This window comes from Nyctibius grandis, chromosome 1 (genome assembly GCF_013368605.1).
Source record: "Nyctibius grandis isolate bNycGra1 chromosome 1, bNycGra1.pri, whole genome shotgun sequence".
Taxonomy (NCBI): Eukaryota; Metazoa; Chordata; class Aves; order Nyctibiiformes; family Nyctibiidae; genus Nyctibius; species Nyctibius grandis.
In genome coordinates, this window is record NC_090658.1 from 52,868,431 (window position 1) to 52,891,003 (window position 22,573).

Here is a 22,573-nt window from a genome sequence, read left to right on the forward strand (position 1 = left end):
AGGTAATAACTGCTGAATGTGATCGCTTTCCTGCATCAGTAAAAACAGTTAGTCCAGTCACAGGTACCTCTGATCTGATAGGTTTTTCTTCCCAATCCTGTTTGCAAATAAACTGTAGCTTTTTATCTTTTGGCAAATGTGTTAACAATTGTCCAGTAAAGTCCTGTAAGGCCATTTGAAAAAGAGTTGACTGATTTGTTAACCACTGTAGATATTCCTTCTTGATAGGTAAATAGATATAATCTGGGTCTAGTCCAGTAATGTCTAGTCCGGTAATGTCTAGTCTGGTCGAGCATTGCCTTCTGCAATAAACCCAGGCAAATTAGTATGATTTCTTATATATAAAACATAAAACAATGCAGTTCGGATTTGAATTTCTTGCCACAGAGCTCGCAGCAATTCAAAACCACACGGATTACATATATGCTCTATAACAGATCTATCCAATTGCTTTATAATGCCAACTACATATGCTGAATCAGTAATCAAATTAAAGGGAAAGGGAAAATTCTGAAATATTTTTAATACAGCTCGTAATTCTACCACCTGAGGTGAACCCTTTTGTTGTACTACCATAGATTCCCACTTGCCATCAGAATACCAGACAAGGCCCGCCTTGCCTGTGTTCCCAGATCCATCCGTAAAAACGGTAATTCCATCCACAGGAGTGTCTGCGCACCACACTCCTGTGGCAATTGGAAGTTCCACACTCAATTTTATAACAGGATGGGAGGGCAAGTGGTAAACAACCTGTCCTGAGAAATTCTCCATGGCTGTTTGCAAAGCAAAGCTATTAGCCATACACCACTCAAAATATTGAGCTGCAATAGGAACGGTTAGTGATGCAGGGATCTCTGGCCACAAGCTCCCGACATCGCATCCGTCCTTTGATGAATAATCTGTGCCAATAGCTCTGTAACGAATCTGATCATTCTGAATTCCATTGACCAATTATTGCATACGGAATTTGCCTATCAAACAAAGTGATAATTTGTATTTCCTGATTCAAATCAATACGATGTACAAATTTGGAATGTAGCTTGCTTTCTATTTCTGTAATCAGTTGCTGTACCTCTGAAGTAGTGTGTTGTGGTGCTGTTAAAGTTGTGTCCCCTGCTAACAATTGGAATAGAGACTGCAATTGTGATGACGTAAGCCCCAAGTACGGCCGCAGCCATAACTTGAGCCTTATGTTCCACAGTACCCACTTTTGTACATGCCTTTATCATAGCATTCAAATCTGTTTTTCCAGGTAAAGCTTCAATGATCTTTTGACAATCAGCATTAGCATTATCCCTGTTTGCCACAGGTCCAAGGCTTGGCAGCCGCACAGGTTAACCCCGTGTGGAAACACCAGTCCTGCGCTCCCTGCGGTTCGGGCTGCGAGTTAACTGTTTAGGTCTGGAACTGGTTGGGAAGATTCATTTGTGTCAGCACACAGTTCCCTCCCTGTTCTTTCTCCAGTTTCCCTGTACTCTGCAGCTGGTTGTTATCAGCTGACCTTGAGCATTATACTGAGACCTGCACAGCTTCACAAAATGCCCTAGCTTCCCACAGCAATGACACATCAAAACAGAGTTATCTCTCCCACTCAGCTTCAACTTCTTAAGGCAGTTTTTCTTAAAGTGACCTTCCTGTTCTCATGTATAACAACGATGAACTACCTTAACTGCCGCTGCAAAAGTTTTTGCTAAATGCTCCATCTGAAATGTGGTGGTTCCTACTTTCTCACAAGCATCCATTAGCTCAGTTAAGGTGGGGTTACGATTTGCCATCCCTGCAACAACTTTCCTGCAGTCCTCACCTGTGTTGTCCTTCGCTAACTGTAGTGGCAATGCTTCTTTTACAATTTTCCAATCTAACGGTTGCCAAATATTTCTCCCCTCAGGACCCGCCCCCACAATCACCAGATATGCTTATGGAATTATAACTCCTTCTAATAAGGCATCTCGAATGACCCCTTTCCATTTCACTCCTCCCTCACCTCCCCCCCCTTCCCCTGTATACGCGGGCGGACGCTGACCCTCTCCCTCACCTCCCACATTACCAGATGGACGCAAACCTCCCCCCCGCGCCCTGATCTAAAGGTGGAGTAGGGAGTTGTAAAGGAGGTTGAGGTGGCCCTAATACTTGTCCCGAACACAGAGGGGGGGGTTTGGGGGAGACATAGTCACGTGTCCCGAGGCATTGGCTGAATGATGCTGCTGCAATTCCGTCTTTAATTCTTCCAGTCGTCTACCAAGCTCTGTCATGTCAAGTTCGTGTCCATTTCGTGATGGTAACAGTCCTTTAAGTCCTTGTGACTCTGGTACTGCTGACTCCATAAATGGCGAATCCGGTAAAGGTGGATACGAAGCAGGTTTACCCTCCTTCTTGTCCTCCTGCTCAGCCTCATCCGTAGAGAGATCAATGAGAGGAGGGGGTTTCGGCCAAGTCTCCTGTTCAGCGTCTGAATCAATTAGTCCAAACTGAGTTTGTGTTTTAGGGCGCACTACCGGTTCTAATGGATCTGTATCTATTTTACTCGCTCGCCGCTCCTCAGCTTTTTTCGGAGCCGTCCGTACCCACGGTGATAAAGGAGCTGCCACCGGTACAGCCACCGGGGCCGTGGGAGGTGTTGGTCCCACAAACAGTGAGGGAGTAGTAGACGTCTGCGGTCCTAAAGCTATAAAAGCTGTATGTATGACTTCTCTCTCTGCTTTTATTCCTTTTAACGCTTCGCTAACCAGCCTCCATGTAGCAAACAATTTAAAGGCTTCCTTATCACCACTTGACACCACATTCCAGAGAGAGTCACCAATCTTCTCCCATAAAGGCACTTCAAAGACATCATTAAAGGTTGTAAAATGTCCTTTATCTTTTGCCCAAAACGGTAACTGCTTTAACGCAGCTTCGTCATATTTAATTCCTCTCTCAGAGAGTATATGTTGGAGGAGTTTCACCACTGCCACTTCTGTCTTGGTCAGGGCAGACCCCATGTAAACACGTCCGAGCCGCATCCCATGTCGCCCAGTCCTCCCACGCAGCCCGTAGCAGCCACAAGATAACTCCCCATGTTTTTAATTCTTTGGCAGAACCCGCTGCCATAGCTCGCTCAGCGAGCTTCATCGAGCACCGCTCCCAGGTATTCGGCTGTAAACAATCAGCCGGTCCTGCCACCGCCCCCCCCCTTTAATGAGACAGTCCAGACACTGGACTACGTCTTTTGATTTCACAGAAATCTTAAATTCCCCGCCCAGTAACGAAATCACCTTTATCAAGGTTTCCATGGTTTGCGAACCCACTCTGACCGCCTGCGGTCCGCCAGCACAGCAATCACGTCGGGGTCACCATTTGTTGCCGCTTGTCTGCGGCAAGCTCCGTTCGGTTGCTGGCTGGCCTGAGGCTATCCGCACCCCAGGGCCATTGAGCACTGACACCAATGTGAGGATGCAACAAATGGCATTTATTTAACTGCGCAACAGCCTTATATAGTCGTCTTGTCCCGTACGAACTCGCACGATACTTGCACATCCTGCTCCTTTCGCCACGCCTACCTTCCGTTACAGCCCGAGATTTTCCGGTCGCCGTACCCTAATCTACCTACAAAGCTGAATTATTTTACTCATTATTGGTGAGGGAATGCCCTCTATGTAGATTTCCAATGGCTGCCTTAAGAGGCTGAAAGCACAGGTTGGTCTTCACAAAGTCCTACTTAGCTTTCCTAGCTGGTCACATTTCTATTTAGTCCTACCTACCACCATGTAACGTTTTACCATTTATGATCTTACCTCATGCAAAGGATTTCTGTTACTAAAGCACTTTTCTTTCTTTAGGTTCTAATTTTCAGTAAAGTTTCAAGTTTCGGTAAAAACTTATTTCCTTTTCCTCACATCTGATTCATGTTAGAAACCATGTCTTTTTAAAAGTGCTGCAATATGCCAGGCTAAATTCTGGTTGTATGTACATAATAATCTTGTGTACCACTAGTGAAACATTATTATAAAATAAGAAGTTTGAAACAAAGCTTTTTGTGGAGTTTGGTCCAGTCCTTGTTCATCATTTTCACTGTTTTGTTTTTAACAGGAGTCCTGTGCTTGTGTTCCAGTGCGTGCATCGCCATGTCATTTGCCTAGACTGTTTCCATTTGTACTGTGTGACTATGCTGAATGACCGCCAGTTCATCCATGACCCGGAGCTTGGCTATTCCCTCCCTTGCGTAGGTATGTTTTAGCCGATTTTCTTTTTAAAAATGTATGTGATTTTGATTTCAGGGCAAGATTTTTTTGTATCACCTATTAGTTTTGAGTATATCTGTGGAATTATACTGTTTTCATAGGAGTTGTTTCATTTCATGGAGAAAATACTTGAATATTGAAGTGTTTCTTGCTGAGCATGTGAACTGGAGAATTAACTGGATTCCAAAGAGCATTTATTTTAAAAGCAAATGCATACTTTCTTTGCACTAGTATTTTATAATCATGAAGTGCTAGCAGATGATGGCATTACACTCTGATTAAAAAAAGTCACCTTGACCTACACATTTCCACTTTCAAATTAAATAAATTGTTAACTTTCTTAGCCTGTCTTCAAGTACTAATAAAAAAAGGACTGCAACGGGAATTTAAAATACCCTTCCTTTTGATGAAGTTATTCCTGCTAATTGTAATCTCATTGAATGAAATGTAGATCACCCTGAGAAGACGGTAGATAATCTGTTTTACCTGTGTAGGAAACAAAGTTTGACTTAACTAATCAAAGGCTTACACTGAATCTGGAAGATGTGTTTTGAGAATTGATTCAATTAAACTGGCACATGGACTGCAAAATTCTCAAAAATTTTGCTGTGAAGAAATATATTAGAATTTATTTTTCCTGTTACTAAATTCTCATATGTGCATATATGTTTGTCACAAGTGCTGTATAGTGGTATGAGAATAATTTTCCAGCATATTAGAAGCTGCACAGAAGATGGGTTTGCCTGGTTACCTGAATGGCTGACAAATAAGTTTCAAATCACTAGATGGAAGAAAAATTGACAAAATTTCTTAGGAAAGTGGCATTTACTTAATGTGAGGACATGTCTTGAAGATATTGAAAGTACAGTAGTAAGAACCATTTAAAATTATTTATTTTTAATTGCTTCAGGACCAATCTTGCAATGGTCATCAGTTCACATTTCACTAGAATTGCTGTTTATGTGCTGTCTCACCAGGTCTTATTTTGCTTCCCTCCCAACAGTTTGCTCTGCTATTGCATTTACACACTATGTCATACTGAACACTTCTTAATGTTGTGTAAGAAAACGTGTCATGAGGAGCCTAACAGGAACTTTATACCCAGTACTCTTTCCTTGACGTTACTGTAGTACTGTGTGGTCAGTCTGTACTCTCAGCCTCCCTCCTTGCGTCTCCAAAAGTTAATCCGTTTTCTGCTCCCACACAAATTAACCAGCTGCTTGAGACTAGCCCATCCTTTTTTCCACTCGTTTATCAGTTCTCTTCCCTGTTCTCCTCTTCACTCCTTAGGTTAATCAGTTATCCCAGTGGTGCAGCAGGCAACTCATCTTTCTCCTCTCTTGTGTGCCTCCTTGCAGCCATGGCTAGTGTCACAGAGCTTCCTCCAGTTCAGGCTGTTATGTTAAACTGATGGCGCTTCCACCTCTTCTATCTGTAAACCCATTGCTAGTCATGCTGCACAAAACTTGTATTAGGATTTTTCCATATATCTTGCAACTTTAGTTATCCAGTTCAGAAGTTTTATCTGTCCTTTTTTCTCGGAGAGGAAACTAAGAAGTTTGCAGAAGTTTTTACTCCTGGCTGGCAGTAGCAAGCCAGTCTTTTTCTCTCTTCTGTGTGTTGAAGTTGAACACTCTGGGAACTGAGCAGTAGAAGCAGAGTAGGAGTGAGATGAGAAAAAATGCAAGAAGACAGAGCTGAAACGCTCAGGGATGCGATTTCAGTCTTTGAGAGGTGAGGAAGGCATAGGCTTGGCCTTAGGAAAGGATACCATGAACTATGCACAAAGGATGAGTGTACTTCTACTGTTCAAGTGAGATAGGGTTCAGCTGTGGGAATCAAAAAGCAGCTGTTGCTGCCAATCTAACCTCAGCTGCCTTATACTTTAAGTGTTAAAATAGCTGAATATGGAAATGCTAAAATACTGTTAATCTTAAAGTTTCAGAATTCCCCAAATCAGAAAGTTGTTGTCAAAATACTATACATTAAAGTAGTACCAATAGTAGTGGTAGTAATAATAGTACAATTGCGATACATTTTCTCTCTCTTCTCCAGTTAGTAAGAATGTTTCTTGGAAAATTTTCTGCAGAGGTGCTGCCCTGTACCAGTGGAGTGCATGGTTTAGGCGTGCCGCAGCGCAGTGCTGTGCAGTACAGAGATTCCTGAGCTAGAGCTGAATCGTGATGCTGAAGGGAAGGAAGTATAGTTGTGTCAGTATAGCACACAGGATGGGCTCTTTGACACTTCTGGTAGGCTGATGAGGACTGACCAGGCAAATACGACTTCAGGACCTGTTCTAGTATCTCTGCACAGTGGTGTGTGTTGCTGTCTAAGCATACCTGCTTGCTCAGAGCCAGCCTGATTATCTCTAAGAAATGTTGACATTATACTGTGCTGGTGTGGTGGGTTGACCCTGACTGGACCCTAGGGGCCCACCAAAGCCGCTCTATCACTCTGCCTCCTCAGCTGGACATGGCAGAGAAAATATAATGGAAGGATAAGGACAGGGAGGGATCATTCACTAATTACTGTCACAGGCAAAACAGACTCAACTTGGGGAAAATTAGTTTAATTTATTACCAATCAAATCAGAGTAGGATAATGAGAAATAAAACCAAATCTTAAAACACTTTCCCCCACCCCTCCCTTCTTCCTGGGCTCAACTGCACTCCCACATTCTCTGCCTCCTCCTCCACAGCAGTATAGGGGGACGAGGAATGAGGGTTGGGGTCAGTTCATCACACGTTGCCTCTGCTGCTCCTCCCTCCTCAGGGGGAGGACTCCTCACACTCTTCCCCTGAGCCAGTGTGGGGTCCCTCCCACAGGAGGTGGTCTTCCATGAACTTCTCCAGCGTGAGTCCTTCCCATGGGCTGCAGTTATTCACAAACTGCTCCAGTTTGGGTCCTCCACAGGGTCACAAGTCCTGCCAGAAAACCTGCTCCAGTGTAGGCACCTCTCTTCACAGGGCCACAGGTTCTGCCAGGAGCCTGCTCCAGCACGGGCTTCCAACAGGGCCACATGCTTCTTCGGGGGCATCCACCTGCTCCAGCATAGGGTCCTCCGTGGACTCCGGATGGATATGTGCTCCACCATGGACCTTCGTGGGCTGCAGGGGGACAGTCCACCTCACTATGATCTTCACCAGGCTTCAGGGGAATCTCTGCTCCAGTGCCTGGACCAACTCCTCCCCCTCCTTCTTCACTGACCTTGGTGTCTGCAGACTCGTTTCTCTCACGTATTCTCACTCCTTTCTTCTGCTACAGTTGTGCAGTACTTTTTCCCCCCTTCTTAAATATGTATCACAGAGGTGCTACTACCATTGCTGATGGGCTTAGCCTTGACCGGTGGTGGGTCCGTCTTGGAGCCGCTGGCATTGGCTCTGTTGGACATACGGGAAGGTTCTAGCAGTTTCTCATAGAAGCCACCCCTGTAGCCCCGCCCCATTACCAAAACCTTGCCATGCAAGCCCAGTACAGCTGGCATGCTTTGTGTTGGAGAGGTTCTCAATCACAACCTCCAAGTATTCAGTGGTTTTAAATAATATTCAATCTAAGCCTGAAATTGATTGCTACCTCCATCAGTTCTCTTTGTTGTGTTAGCAGTTCTGTATCAATAAAAGCATTTGTAAGCATTATCTTTCAGACTGCTTTGCAGGATGAAGAATCTTATCAGTGCTGTTGTAACTTCACTGATTCATTTCTGCAGCTCCCTGAATCTGACTTTCTGGTATACAAGGAAGTTGATTCTTTCTAGAACTAGGTTATGTTTGAGTTATGAACTGATGACTATTTTTCGTCACTTGAGAAAGTCATGAGGCTGAGTTGCATCACACCTGTGAGGAAGACGAATGCCTGAGTTGCCAACTCCTTCTCTCTTACTGTTCAGCTACAAAGGATTTTAGCCTCCTTCATAGCAATGGATCCAGCAGCTTTCATCAGCAATTAATTCAATTAAGAAACATTCAGAACAGTATCATATGATTTTGTTTTCCACTTATCATGGCACTCCTACTGAATAGTATGAGATTACATTTTTGCAATCTACAGTGTCCAGTCTTCATTTTTGCAACTGCAATTTGCAGTTTATGTTTACATGTGAGAATGATAAAGCACTGTTTGACACATTTTTCTCCAATTACCTCAGAGAAGTCTAAAATGAATTCCCCTTGACAGGAATGAATACTGTGGGACATGCCAAGAAAAGACTTTTCTTTCTTACTGTGTCAATGTTGGTTTAGTACATGTTATATCTAAGAGAGCATGACTCAAAGCAAAAAAAAGTATTAGATCTGAGCTTTATTGAAAGGTTAGATGTTAATCTGAGCCTGATTCTAAAAGGAATACAAAACAAAGTCATATTTACTGTAATGAGATTTATGTTATGGTAGGTGACCAAGTTGCACAGACAGATCAAACCAGTCTGTATTAATACATGTATTTTTAAACATCACAGACTAATGCTAAAGTAGTATTTATGGTGTCTTGAACAGAAAATACTAATGTTCTCAGTTTGGAATTCATGAAAATTATTTTACTTTTCCATTTTCATATAAGAATGGATTTACTTAAACACTAGCACATTTCTTCAAAGCATATGTGCACACATTGCCCTAGAACTGTACAGGAGGATTTGGTTTTGTAATTAAGCCTATTTAAATTGTTTGCGCTTCCAGTTAGTTCTGTTCATTCTAGTGTTTTTCAAAAATAGAGATAACATAATGAACATAGCCTGCAGTTTCCATTAACATTTGACTCACTGTTCCCAATTTTTATGAAGGGAATGTACCAACATAGCAAGTTTTTTATATCTTTTATTGGATCAATCTAGAGGTGAAAGCACCGCACACACAACAGAATAAAAATAAACAGCAGCTGCTACAACAAAGGGTCACTGTGACAGACAAGATCAGTGTTATCACATGTGTAGGATAACTTGAGCTGGAAATGATCTAGGGATTTCAAATGAACAGTGCTTCTCAAGTAGATTTAATTTCTTGCTTCCTGGCACAGATATACCAGAGGATGCATTTTGTCATTGTGTTCAGGTATTTTGTGTAGTTATATCCTTGCTTTTCTATGATTTCTGTTGTGTGGCCTAATTAAGCCAGAGATAATATGTGTTCAGAAGGCAGCCATCATCTCAGCTGATGAGCTATGATACATCACCTTGATAATGCCATAGCTTCACTTTGTTCCAACATAAAATGTGTCTTTGCTGTGATCTTTGGAAGAACAACATTAATTCCTTAGTGCTTAGCTGCTAATCTAGTGCCAGGCAGCACTACTCCAGCTGAGGACAGCCAGTGTAGAGGATCAGAGCTCTGAGCACGGGAACTGGTGCATTGATAGGATTAGCTGTTCAGAGTAGTGTGGCAGCAGCCCCATGATTCAAATCCACTGTATCAGCTCAGAGCAAGGACTTACAGATAGGAGCTGGCTAGACTTCATTGGTCATTAAAATAAAAAAGTAAACATTATACTCTCTCTGCCCTTGTTAAATGGCAACAAAAATCTATCCCATCTCTCTGTATGGTGTCTTGTATTAATGAGGCTTCATGCATAGAAATTTCCATGAGTGGTGACCTCCAAGTATCTTTGAAATAATTAATAAGGTGCTTAGAGGGACAGATTTGCATATGCATGAAAGATCATTTATGGTTATTTAGTTACTGTGCAGGGCAAAGAATCTCAGAGCATTACCTCAAAGCATGAATTGTATACAAATATACAACGTATTACCCCATTTAAACACATACTGTTCTTATGATCACCATTTCATTTTTTAAATAGCATTACAGCATTATGGGTCTTGGTCCCCAGGGTAAAATAAACTTCCATGGATCTTTGGTAGAAGAAAAGTTGGTGAGGCTAAGGAAAGACAAGGTTTTACACTGCTGTAGGCACTTTGCAAAAATGTCTTTGCGTCACTTTATTTCTTACGAGTAATCATATGCATGATATATTTTAAAGGAATCCGGATAAAAGATGCAGTTCTCCTAATGAAACAGTGTTGTATCTGGAAGTAATCTGATTTTACCACACATACATAAATAAATAAGTGAAATTACCACCAGTTTGTGTATGGAACTGCTAATAAAAAGGACTAAATCTTTAAAGTATGATAAATTGCCTGAAGAGCTGTGTTCCATTGAAAGAAAGCTTCTAGGGAATTATTAAGGCATATGTATAAAGATTAAATTTTTTATCCCCATTAGACTGCTATTTGTATAGCCAAAGTATGTTCTTATTCCTACAGAGGATGTCAATGCAGTGGTGAATCTCTGAATCATCTTTCAAAATCATAGTATCCAAAAAGAAAAGGGGAGAATAAATAGGTAACTTAAGCAAAGTTTGCAGGTAAAAGGAAGGACGAAAACTGTATTTGATTTGATCACTCCAAATACTGTGTTTGAATCTTTTCTGTTATAGACAAAATCTCTATTAAATTTAGGAAGGCGTGTATGTACAAGGCGTTTTAAAGCGAAGGTCAGTGATCTACGAACAGAGCCTTCTCAAGAATGTAGTGAGGAAGCAGGTAGAGTTTAGTGGGGCTTAAAATGAGAGAGTAGTTGGTACAAGAAATAAGATTTACCTGGCATGAAACCTCAATAGGTCAACAGTTTCTGAAATCTGTGTTCTCCAATAATCCTGTTTAAAAATATTTGAAGTAACTTAGGAAATCTGAAAATTCAGGAAATGGCAGTTTATTATTAGAGGTATAAAATAAAAGGGATGGAAAGCAGACACATTAGCATCTTTCAGAAGTTCTTCAAAGTGCTCCTTAAGTTCAGGGGGTGTTAAATTCTTGACCACTATAAACTTTTTGTAATTTCTTGTTGGTATGAAATATCTGAGCATACAGAAGCAAGTGCAGGAGGCTGGAGAAATGCTTTTTATTTTTTATATATTATACATCTTAGAAGAGGTTTTTTTCCACTCTGAGGAATGAATAAACAAACAATTACAGTTTTCAGAGCATTTGTGGTAGAAGTTCTAGTTGTATTTTTCTTTTTCCAGCATTGCCTATGACAGAGAAAATGCAGATATGCGACCATATTGTCTATTCATGTTCTTAAAGGGATATCTGAGCATCTTTTGGAAGAGCATTTGGCAATAACTGACTTTTCTTTTCCTCTTTCCTGGACTCTTTCTGTCATTAATTTCCCAAGGCTGAATCTTACTATCTAGTCTAAGGAGGGGTTGCATGCCCACTAAGCTGCTTCTTTTCATTGTCCCCAAGGGGAAGCTGGTTACTCCTTCTGCAGAGAGAATGCAAGGACCACAATGGTGAAGGGCGGTATAGAGGAGGAAACCCTTTTCTTCCTGTCATTCCCAAAAAGTTCTTCATAAAAAGCAGATTATACAAGCTACTATACGCATGCATCGGTTTGAGGAACAGTGAAGCTTAGATCATTTCCCTACATAAGAATAATTCAGATATTCAGCCTACTCATAATTCTGACCATATCTTTCCTGTGTGTTATGGGCAGAATAAGTATTTATTAGGAATTATTTCCCTTCTTCATGTTCATACTGTTACAACTATTATTCACATAATGGTAGTTTGAACATACTCCATTGATTTAGTTGTTGTATATATTTCTTAGTGAGAGGCAATGCCTGCCCCTTTGGGCTTATCATTTGAGTAGGTAAAATGTGGGATGAGAAGCAGAGGCAACAAATCACACAGAGGTTACACAAAAGAACACTGACTGAATTTGTGTTGGAACCTAGGCGGAGTCAGTCTCATTACAGTGCTTTTCCCATGAGCTTTTTCACCCCTAAGGTGTTTTAAAAGTAGATTCCTCTAATTTCCCTTCTTTTAACTTTCTACAAACTCTTGGTCAATATGCTACGATGAATAATGACTTTTTTCTATAAGACTGTATGTGCACTGAACAAGTGGCATGGCTCTGTGCAGCACCCTGTAGGAGAGAGTCTTGTTGACAAAAGATCATCCACTTCCCTATTATTTTTTTAAATTGTTGGAAGCTTATCAGAGAATACAGCTAGACTGCTTTCTACCCTGGTCTAGCAGGTATAGCTAACCCGACTTTGTTCAAATAATTACGAGTTTATTCCAACCAGACTTTGACAGACAAGGGAACCAAAAGCATATAGATAAACCAGATTTTTACTCTCAAGAGATCATTGAATTTGCTGCAGTTTTCTGAAGAACTTTTTACGGTCTTCTGCATTTGTCTCTCACTGTGGGCATAAAATATACATGAATGAACAGTGTATCACGTGGTTTTCTGTGTTCCTTTACTAGCACAAGTGCATGAGGCTAGCTCAAAGGACGCGGTTAGAAGTTACAACATCTCCTTCATTTCCATTTTCAATATTGACTGAAGTTCAAGCAGTGACATCTGAGGTTTGTTCCCTCAAGTCTTTGCTCTGCTTCCATAGCAGCAGACTGCCAGCTCCGTATCTAAACAGTCTCAAAATCTTTAGAACAAGCAGAACTCAATCGCATGGTATATTTGAGGCAGGCATTGGATTCTTATCTGGGAACAACTACAGTGAAATCATACCATGTGATCCTCACAAAAATCCGAGTTGCCAGAATTAAATTCAGGATGAGATATCTTACCATAGGTGTTTTCCTCCCTTATCTCTTACTAGTTCTTCTGTTGCAATATATTTTATTTGTAAATTGCATGGAGATGACAGTGCACATAGGCTCACTCTGGTTAGTAATAATGAAGGACAAGAAATAATGAAAAAATCTTGCTTAAAAATTAATTGTCTTTAAGAGCAACTAGGAATGAACTTTCAGAGTAGAATTCTTGTGCTATAAAATAAGATGTCCATTGTCAAAGTAGAATAGACATACTGAAGCAGTGGCAGAAGTGTGTGTGTGTGGGTCTCTCTGACTTTCATCATTTCTATGTCCAGCTGAAGTGGAGGTGAATTTTTATCTCAGCTGGAGTCAGTGAGAGCTGTGACTTTTTCTTTGGAAATGAAAGGTATTCATTCTGACTGAAAGTGCTATTGCCCATGTTGGTTTATCTTATAATAATCACTTGTGGGTATATCATTGGCAAGTCACTTTTAAGCTGCCAGCGGACTGAGAAAAACCATCACCTACGTGAACAATAAAATCAAGTAACAGAGGCTTGTTAGTAGTCAACTTTACACTCAACTGCTTGAAGAGGTTTTTAATACAAGCTGTTTTCTAATTCATCTTATGTAAGAGCTGTTATAGCAAGTACAATGATTTTTATCGTATCTCCTTGAAGTCTGTCTTCTCCAGAAAATTGTATTCTTTAAGAAAGAAGGATCAGTTTCTGAACGAGAACTTTTGTGTTCATTCATGGCTGTGTCAAATTCACTTTGAACCAGCACTGGATTCAGTTCTCACTGGATGATGCTTAGAAGTCTCAAATGGCCTTGCTTGGTGCTCCCATTCTGGTCCATGGGAAGTTAGTATTAATGAGCTAGATTCTGAGTGAAAGATGGGGATAATGGGGATAAATAGAAGGAAGGAATAATATACAGGGAATAGGGGGAAGAGCAGTCATGAAGGGAGGGAACTGAGAGAGGCATAAGAGGCAGTGCATTAAGGAGAGGTGTTGGTGACTATTAAAGGAATGAAAGAAAAAATATCTAAAGAGGGAGGGTGGGTAAAATGAGAAAATAACACCTCCAGCTTCATTCATGTTTTGGTGAGGCTGGGAATTTAGTTTTTAATGACAGTAGTTCAGTGTTTTATATGTGGACTGTTCTTTCACAGACTAGAGACACCTGAGTGTTTGTCCTAAAAATGTCCAACAGACTGTAGAGGATGCTAATTTTAACAGCTGGAATGTGCTTGAGGTGTTTATCTTAGATCTTTAGGGCAGCATGAGGGGAAACTGACCTTTCATGCCTGGATAATTAGAGATTTCCTAATGGATCAGTTTTTATCGGAGCAGAGGGGGTCTCTTTCAGTATAGCGCCATCTCTGAGGTGGGCTGTGCAAGGAGCAGCCACTATGAGAAATCATTACTGTCTGCTACCTTATATACTCCATAAATAACCTGCTGGGACCAACTGTGGCACATACAGCATGTGTTTAGTCTCTGACGCCTGGTGATTAATATTCCCCGAGTCACTTTCTGAGCCTTGGTCTCCCACATGGCAGCATGTAGAGCTGCTGCCACATCACAGAACCAGCTAAGAACATTCCCCTTCAACAAGGAGTTGGCTTTAATTAAATTTCTGTGTCTGGAAAGTGAAAATCTAATTTTCTTTTTGACATTTTCTATATTACTACTTAGACAAAATTATGAAAATAATTAATCCCTGTGAAGCAGACATCAGCATTATAAGGAGTACAAAAATATTGCATATAAATAATACTACTAATCACCAATCTGTTATAATTTATTGATGCAAGTTCTTATTAAAACTCTTAAATCAGATTTGTTCTTGATATAGCAGATGTGTCAAATGATTGCACAATGTAGGTGCAAGTGAGGGTTATAAAAAGTAACATGGTTCAAACTGCATCTCAATAAATTCTATGTCCCCAGAAATGTATTTCAAGAAAAGAAAGAAATGGGGGGAAAGAAGATAAGGTGTACGATTTAGAAAAGAGATTTTTATTCTGTATCTGGGTCAAATACAGTCCAATATAGTGGTGGCTAACATTGGTGATGGATGAAAAGTCTCTATGCAGTAACTTAGTGTTCTCATTCTGGTCCATGGGGAATCCACGTTCACATTAGAAAAGCCATCATGTCAGCTACTGTCAGTTGGTAGCCTTGTTTCCTTCCCTAAGAATGCAGAAAAGGATCTTGTAAGCGTGGAAATCAAACCACCTCTTTGTAGCTGAAGCACCTTGTGAAAATCAGAAGTGAGGGTGGAACAACATGGTGTCATTTGCACTGATGAAATGCCACTGAGATGCAATCTGCAGTGCTTTTGTCAAGATCCTTTCATACTAACTAAAAAATAAAAGGTTTATGAAATCTGAACATCTGCACATTGCACTGTGTCAGTCTCCAAGCTGATGTGATAAATTGGGCATTGACTGAAGTATCACACTTCAGCATTTTTCCTTAGAATTTGATGCCATAGGCCAATTTCAAGAATTGGTCCTTGGATATTGCAGTTGTAATCTAACTGCTTGAGATTTGTTAGGGTTTTTTTGCTGAATGGTTTGGAACTGCTGTTGCACAGAGAGGGTAGATGGAGCAATAGCACTGAACACAGGTAGTTGGGAGAAGACCATGGGAAGAGGTACTGGTCCAGGTAAGTTTGGATTGCAGGGTCACAGCCTATTACAATAAGAATACACTAAACCATCAAGCTATTCCTTGTACAGATTTGCCAACCATATGATGACAGAGTAGTCTTATTTGGAAATAAGTCTAGGTTCTTTAAGATAAAAAATATATGTGTTTAAGCAGATGGCGAGTTTTAATAAGGTCTTGTAAGGGAATTATCCAGAGGCTTACAGTTAGCTTTTTTTTATTTGATGCCTGATAAATTTGGGCTAGATGAGAAATGTTTATGTTTTGTTTTTCAATTTTAAAAACAATGTGGCCTCATTATTTTAATGAAAGTAACAGGACAATAGGATCTACCAGAACAATTTAATACCTACTGCAGTATTTTATGTTTTTGACCTTTAAATATATGTAAGGACACTAACATTGCAATTTACAGAGTTTAGGTGAATAGCATGGCTGGACAGAATCAGGGACACCTTCTAAAAAGGAAATTTCTTAGTATAGGATTCAATCTGATTCATAGCCAAGGTAGGAGATAAAAGGCAGGAGAGACACAGTTGAGAATGACAGTGGAACTTATATTTTGCTTATACACTGTTTAAATGGCTTGAAAATGAGGGTGAAGTAGGTTCTTTTATGACTTTCCCACTACTGAAATGCTCATGGAAGTGAAATTTGCCAGACCTTTGCTTGTTGCATCTTTCACTAACAATTTTAGTTCGAACAGTATTCAAACATTCCCTGTCAATATCTTTGCATATTTTACTTACTGCAAATGCTCATGGATAAATTTCAACAGTAAACAATAAGTTGTAATACAGCAACATTCATAAGATTACATAATTTGTGGAATGTTATGCATTACTTGCTATGAACATACTTAGGCTGAAACACCAAGGTACATCCTATAATCTATTTATTTGTAAGAGAGGTCCAAAAGTTATGGGAACTATTATATTTGAAACTGAGAGCACCTAGTAGCATCCTGGTGTGCTCTCAGAGTCACCCACTGTCACCTGTCAGTACCTATTTTCTTCTCTGTTCCTCTTTGCCCTAGATGTCTCTTTTTAAACCTCATAAAAAATGAGGCACCTGCTATAAAAGCAGTGATCTGGCAAAGTGTGCAGTTGTCGCCACTTGGTGCACACCTCGGCTACTCCACCTTCAGCTTTGTGGCTCACACTGCACGAGACGCTCACCGATGCTTCAAGAATGCTTATACTGTTATGACTTTCACTGAGATGGCCAGAATATCCAGGGCAGAATTTTATTGTGTTAACATCAAATTAGAATTCCGAAGAAATCCTCAGCCTGTTTAAGATATTTGTTTGTGACTGTGAATTCATTTTATATATCTGTGAAACACAACCAACTTAGTTGAAGATGTTAAAAAAAAAGGCAAATAAAACATCTTACTGGGAAATACAGTGAAAAAGGTATATGCACAGTAAAAGTCGTCTGTTTAGTTGTTCTAATTTCTTTCTTTCCCTTTGTTCCTTTTCTTTTTCTTCCCCAAGAATAAGCCTATCCTGATTCTACATTATTTCTTTTCACAATTTCTTTTATTTTTTCCATTTTTTTCTTCTTTCTGAGAAGCAACATATTTTCTGTTATTCCCTGCCATTCCCTTTGTTGTCTGCTCATCTTTGTGGCCTTATTTACTGATCCTCAAATTTTATTGTCTCACCCTCTGATTCCTGTTATTTTGTCTTTTTTTTTCCTCTCCCTCACCTTGTCATGCCTTGCTGTCTTCTCATGCCCTGTTTTTTCTAATTGAGATTCCAGTCAGTCTTGATCTCTTCTGTAAGGACCACAAAGGAGTGAGGCCTCTTGGCAGATAAAAGCGTAAGGAAAATTGACTCTGGAGATGGAGTAATGTAAAGGGGTCACTTCTGAGGGTCAGTTTAATTGTCTGTGATCACTGGGAGAAGGGCTTTTGGTATTGTCCCTTGGCTGCATAGGTGAGCTAGATAGGTCTTATGGCCTGACCTCTCTGTGCCCAGCTTAGACAACCACCAGTGAATCGTAAGCAGGAATATTCACATTCACTTGTTGCTCACCTGATGCTGTGACTGCATGTCCCCTTGAGAGAGGCCATGGGAGGCGTAACAAATAAAGGCTGGTCCTCTCCGATAACTTGGCCCAAGACAGCTGCTTGGGAAAGAAAATCTTGTGTCAAATGGAGTGTGGGGCTTGGGGACTTGCTTATTTGTTTTGTCACTAACACATGATGTTTCCTTCATTATCCTTACCAGGTAGGAAAACAGTTAATAAGAGTTTGGGGTTTTTTCCGCCTCTCTTTTCTTCTGTACCCATGCATGCACACAGCCTTCAGCAGGGTTTCTGACCAGCTAAAACACAAAATAAAGTACCAAAAGGTTGAAAAGTCTTTTTGTTTGCTTTCTACTGTGTTTTTAGTATGAAAGAGTGTAATGCCAGGTACAAAGGAAGCTCTACTTGTCAGTTAAATAGGCTGGCTGGCACAGTCAGATTTTGTTTTTCATGATCCATTGCCCCAAGTAATATCCTCTGTTTATATCACTGCTGGAGGAAGGCTGGAAATTATGGAGGTGTTTTTGGTAATAACTGCTAGCAGGGAGACAGTATGTACCAGAGAGTCTGCGATGAGACTCTCAGGTAAATAATAAGCATTTTAGAAAAACTACCTAATTATGTATTTAATCGCTTGGAGCCGTTCCAGTCACTTGGGAAAATAATGCGCGTTTTGTAAATCTGCCTAATTATTTATTTGTGAAGGAAGTCATTCTAGCCTCTGGGGTATGTAGTGGGAATTTTATGACTTTCCATACAGGTCTGTTCTGCTTCAGAATGTCAGAATTTAAAAAAAAAAATCAAAGAAACCCACCACCACCCCCCCAAAAAAATTAAACCAAGAGAATGCAAAAATATGTTATTAGAAAATGCAGTGTTTTATCTACTTTTCTAACCAGTGCTCTAGTATTTTTATAAAGGCTTCAAACTTTATTGTGCTTTAACATAACTATTTTCTTTTCTCAATAGGAAGATAAGCAGTGAAGTGCAAGCAGCCATATTTGTAGATGGCACACTGTCTGAATAGGGAGTTTTGAGGTCATTAATGAATCAGGCCAACTCTAGACAGCAGTTAGTAAAAGCTGGAGCAGAGTTAAGGTCAGAAACTGCATAGCCTCTTTGCACTGGACGTGACAGTTTTCTCTTACAATGGTATGAATAATGAATTGCATACTTTGACTATAATTAGTTACTAGCAAGAGAACTGAATGTCTGATACATATCTGTCAGAATTAAAATAAGTAATTTTTTTTCAGTGTATCTGTCGGTCCATAGGGAGCTATTTATTCTACTAGTACACGTTCTTCCCTCTCTCAATTTTTGCTTTTTTCACTCTGAGTTTTTTCCTTTATTCGAGAATTTATACTTTCCATAGACTATCATGAAAGCTATTCTGAGTTTAGTTGGTGTGACTCTGTATTTGCTGTGTGTTTTTAAGTGCTATAGAAGTCCACTTGAGAAATTAGTTTTTGTTTTTGAAAAAAGCTTGAAATAATTTTTGTCAGAAAATACCTCAAGGCAGAAGTATTTGTGAATTGTATGTTTACCCTATTTAATGCAAAGTAGAATTTTCATAATAATAAATCTAGTCAAGAGGAATTATGTGAGGAATCAATTTCTTGACATTACATTTTCTTACAAAGTAAACTGAAGTTTACTTCTAAAAATGCAAAATGTTATTAGCATTTAGAATCTTTTCATTATCAAAACAAATGTAGAATATTGTTCAAGAAAAAAATCTCAATGGGTTGATTCGGAAAACTAATTGTAGCCTCCTTCTCTCCTCCCAACTTCATCTGGATTTATGAGCATGTTACATGAAATTCTTTTCCCATCACAGAAGCAACATCCAAAAGCTGAGGACAAAACAGTAATATTATGCCTATAATAAATGTTGCCCCTAAAGGGCCTAATCTCTTGTGCTCAGTTGGGTGACTTACACAATAAATAAGAGGATGAAATTCCAGCAAAGATTTCTTATGTCATTCTGTTCCTTTTCTGGTTCATCTGTGAGTAACCTAGGACTCCCCCACCTTTTACTTATTACCCTTATTGCAAGTAACCTGTAGCTCACTCCTTTGTTTCCCTCATTTCAGAAAATTCTGGGTATGCTGCTACTTAGATTCAGTCCTTCACCAATGGAAGGAATATTGCTTGTCTGCAGTGCACAGGCACATGCATAATTAGCAACACATGCTTAACTCAGTTGGTTGGTACTCAAATGCTTATGTTTATGCATGGACTTGCACACTTTCCTGGATAAAGGAATTTTCATGCATCAAACTTGTTTCTAGATAGCATCAATGTCATCAAGATGGACTAATTCACTAAACTGCTTCACTATTTCTAAATAAACCCATTTTCCCTGCATTTTTACAGTGTATGTGGGAATACATCCTAACCTGAAAAACACATTGTTTCAAAACACATTGTATTCAAAAGTAATTTCAACCCGTCATACATTGTATGACTATCCAGATGCACAGAAAGCATAATAGCGTGTTTCATGTACTAGATGAAGCTCACAAAAATGTTTTCCCTCCTTTGTTCCACTGCTTTTAATTCTAAGTCTCAGATAAATATCATTCTATAATAGATTTAACATTTAAATGTTGCACATATAAAATCCAAGTTGCTAATGGTAAAAAACCCCCAACCTTCAATCCATCTATATTATTCTAATTTTGTTTACAAAATAGTAGGCATTCACAGCATTTGTAGAACTGAAAGAATATATGACACGGTGGATAGATCTCACACTTTATAACTACATACTGAAGTTGTGCAACACAGTGTGATTTAGTGCAAATAGCAAGGTCCAAACTGAGGGCAACCCTAAGGTGACTTAACCTGTGCTTTCATTTTAGCCATACTGGAACCTGGACATTAACTAAAATTTGGGAAGGGAACAGGATTTCTCTAGTATGGGCCAGCTCTATGCTGTGTTTGTTCTCCAGGTGCCGTACAAGTTGTATCAGGGATGTTGTTCAACAGACTATGACCATGGAATTCAGGATAGCCCCTGCACATCTTGCACTGGGAGAGTTCCCTAACTCTAGCGTGATCCTCCTGTGGTGGCTATGTGTGTGTTAAGGTCACTTTCTCTGTCTCTCAAAGCAGCCAAAAGCTGTTGATAATCAGTTTGTACAGACTGACAGGAAAGTAGAATAATTGAAGTGATATTATATGCAACATAGAGAAATTTGCACTCATACTTCTGGTATTCCAGAAATCAGGACTGGTGTGTGAGCAAAATGTTTTCTCAAAGATGATTACTGCTTGAATTATAGTAATTAAAAGTACCATGTAATTCATATTATCTCATACGTTAAATATTTGAAAGCAACATTAAATTGCAACTGAGAGTCACAGCTTCTTTTTACTAGAAATCTTTATAATCCTTGTAGAACAGTGTTCTAAAGTGATACTTATTATCCTGCAATTACTGGAGTTACATATTTTTAAAATGGGAGATTTTGCTGCACAATGCCCGATGAAACTAATGGGAGCTCTGGATGGATCTTGGTAGCTGAGGATTTAAGCTAAAACTATTCATGGTTTGAAATCCTTCTTCCCCAAAGTTTAAAGGGTAGCCATTTGAATCTTGAAATTGAAAAGTACCTAGGATGGGGAAAAGTGTTTAGTTTTAATCATAACACTGAAATTCTTTATAATGAATTCAGCCCAATAACACAACACTCCTGAATTTGAAAACTTTGGTTTTGGTGGGCTCATGCTTATGTAGGCTACTTCTTGGCCATTTAAATAGACTGGAAAACAAGTACTATTTCTTAGATAAATTAAATGTCTTATCTTAGGTACTATTGGAAAATGTGGATTTATGCCAACAATAAAGACAAAATGAGATGAAGCTCTGATCTTCAAAATTCAAAAGCGCAGAAGAGTCTTCTTATGAATGACAACTCTGTATTTTGGGGAGGTTGTAAATATAAAATGTTCTCTAGACCATATGTTGTGATATATCCAAGGAAGCTGAAAATATGGTCCTCTGTCTTTTCTAGTTTCTCACAGTTCTAATATGATGGCATTCTTTTTTAATTCACTCTCTACTCTATTTTGAGAGGCAGTTTTACATCTGAAATTAAGGCATAGTACTAACAATATGACACATACAGTATGTTATTGTTTGCAGCCAGAAAGTGTGTACTAATGCATCGGAAAAATCTGGAAGAGATAACACTGAAATCTTGGCTTGCTTCAGCCACCCACTTACAAACTGCTGATCTGGCAGCATGTAGACATAGACTTACACCCAGAAATTTGGGCAAATCCAAGCAGAATGTAATGATTTGCACCTGCAAAGAGTAGTCCTGATTCAACTTGCTGTTCTGCTGGTTTGAGTATTTATAAAATGAACTGAAAGGACTAAGGTTACTCTAGATTGACATTTCTGATCCTTGTCTATCAAGTATTTTGCCTTCACTTTATGTCATCTAACTTCATAATGATAAAAATTTTATTTTGGGCAGATAATGCAATTCAAATGCACAAGTACATCTTTATTTAGCTTTACATTACATTTGTACATTTTTACATTAAAGTACATACATTATTTAGCTTTATCAGTTAAATTTAACTCTATCAGCTAAATCTTGCTCTGACCATTCTTTTGACATAAATCAATCAACTTTCCTGAATTTTTCAATATACTGGTTAACAGCTTTACACTGTAGTTCAAATCCAGCCACCCCACAGTATGTTGCATATCTATATATAATAATAAAGTTATCACAGTTGAAAGTAAAATATGATTGCAATCAAAGTGATTTAAGAATGAATTATCACTGTAGTTATCCATGTTTAAAAATGTATTCTTGAAAGACAATTCTCTTAAGCACATTTTGTAGGTTCTTAAATTCTGTCACAGGAGTCTTTCCCCTTATTTTAAAAGACTTTCTCTATTCCTTCTAAGTGGCTAGAGAAATGTAACTTTTCAATGTAAATATATTACTTTGCCTATTAAGCTTAGAAGAGTTTTTGTCTTGCCCTTGGAGAAATGAGATCTTCCAGGCTTCTTGAGACAATCTTCACTCAGAAACTGGCCTTCTCTAACAGTCTTACCTC

The 22,573-nt window shown here is 39.3% G+C and overlaps 1 protein-coding gene across 3 annotated transcripts in view; it reads left to right on the forward strand.

Moving 5' to 3' along the window:
• Positions 1-22,573, forward strand: part of PRKN (parkin RBR E3 ubiquitin protein ligase) — an 852,414-nt gene that overhangs the window by 535,015 nt on the left and 294,826 nt on the right. For all 3 annotated transcript variants that reach the window (XM_068405902.1, XM_068405892.1, XM_068405910.1), the window contains exon 7: positions 4,066-4,202. In XM_068405902.1, coding sequence (XP_068262003.1) covers positions 4,066-4,202 — 137 coding nt within the window. The remainder of the gene's footprint in view (positions 1-4,065; positions 4,203-22,573) is intronic.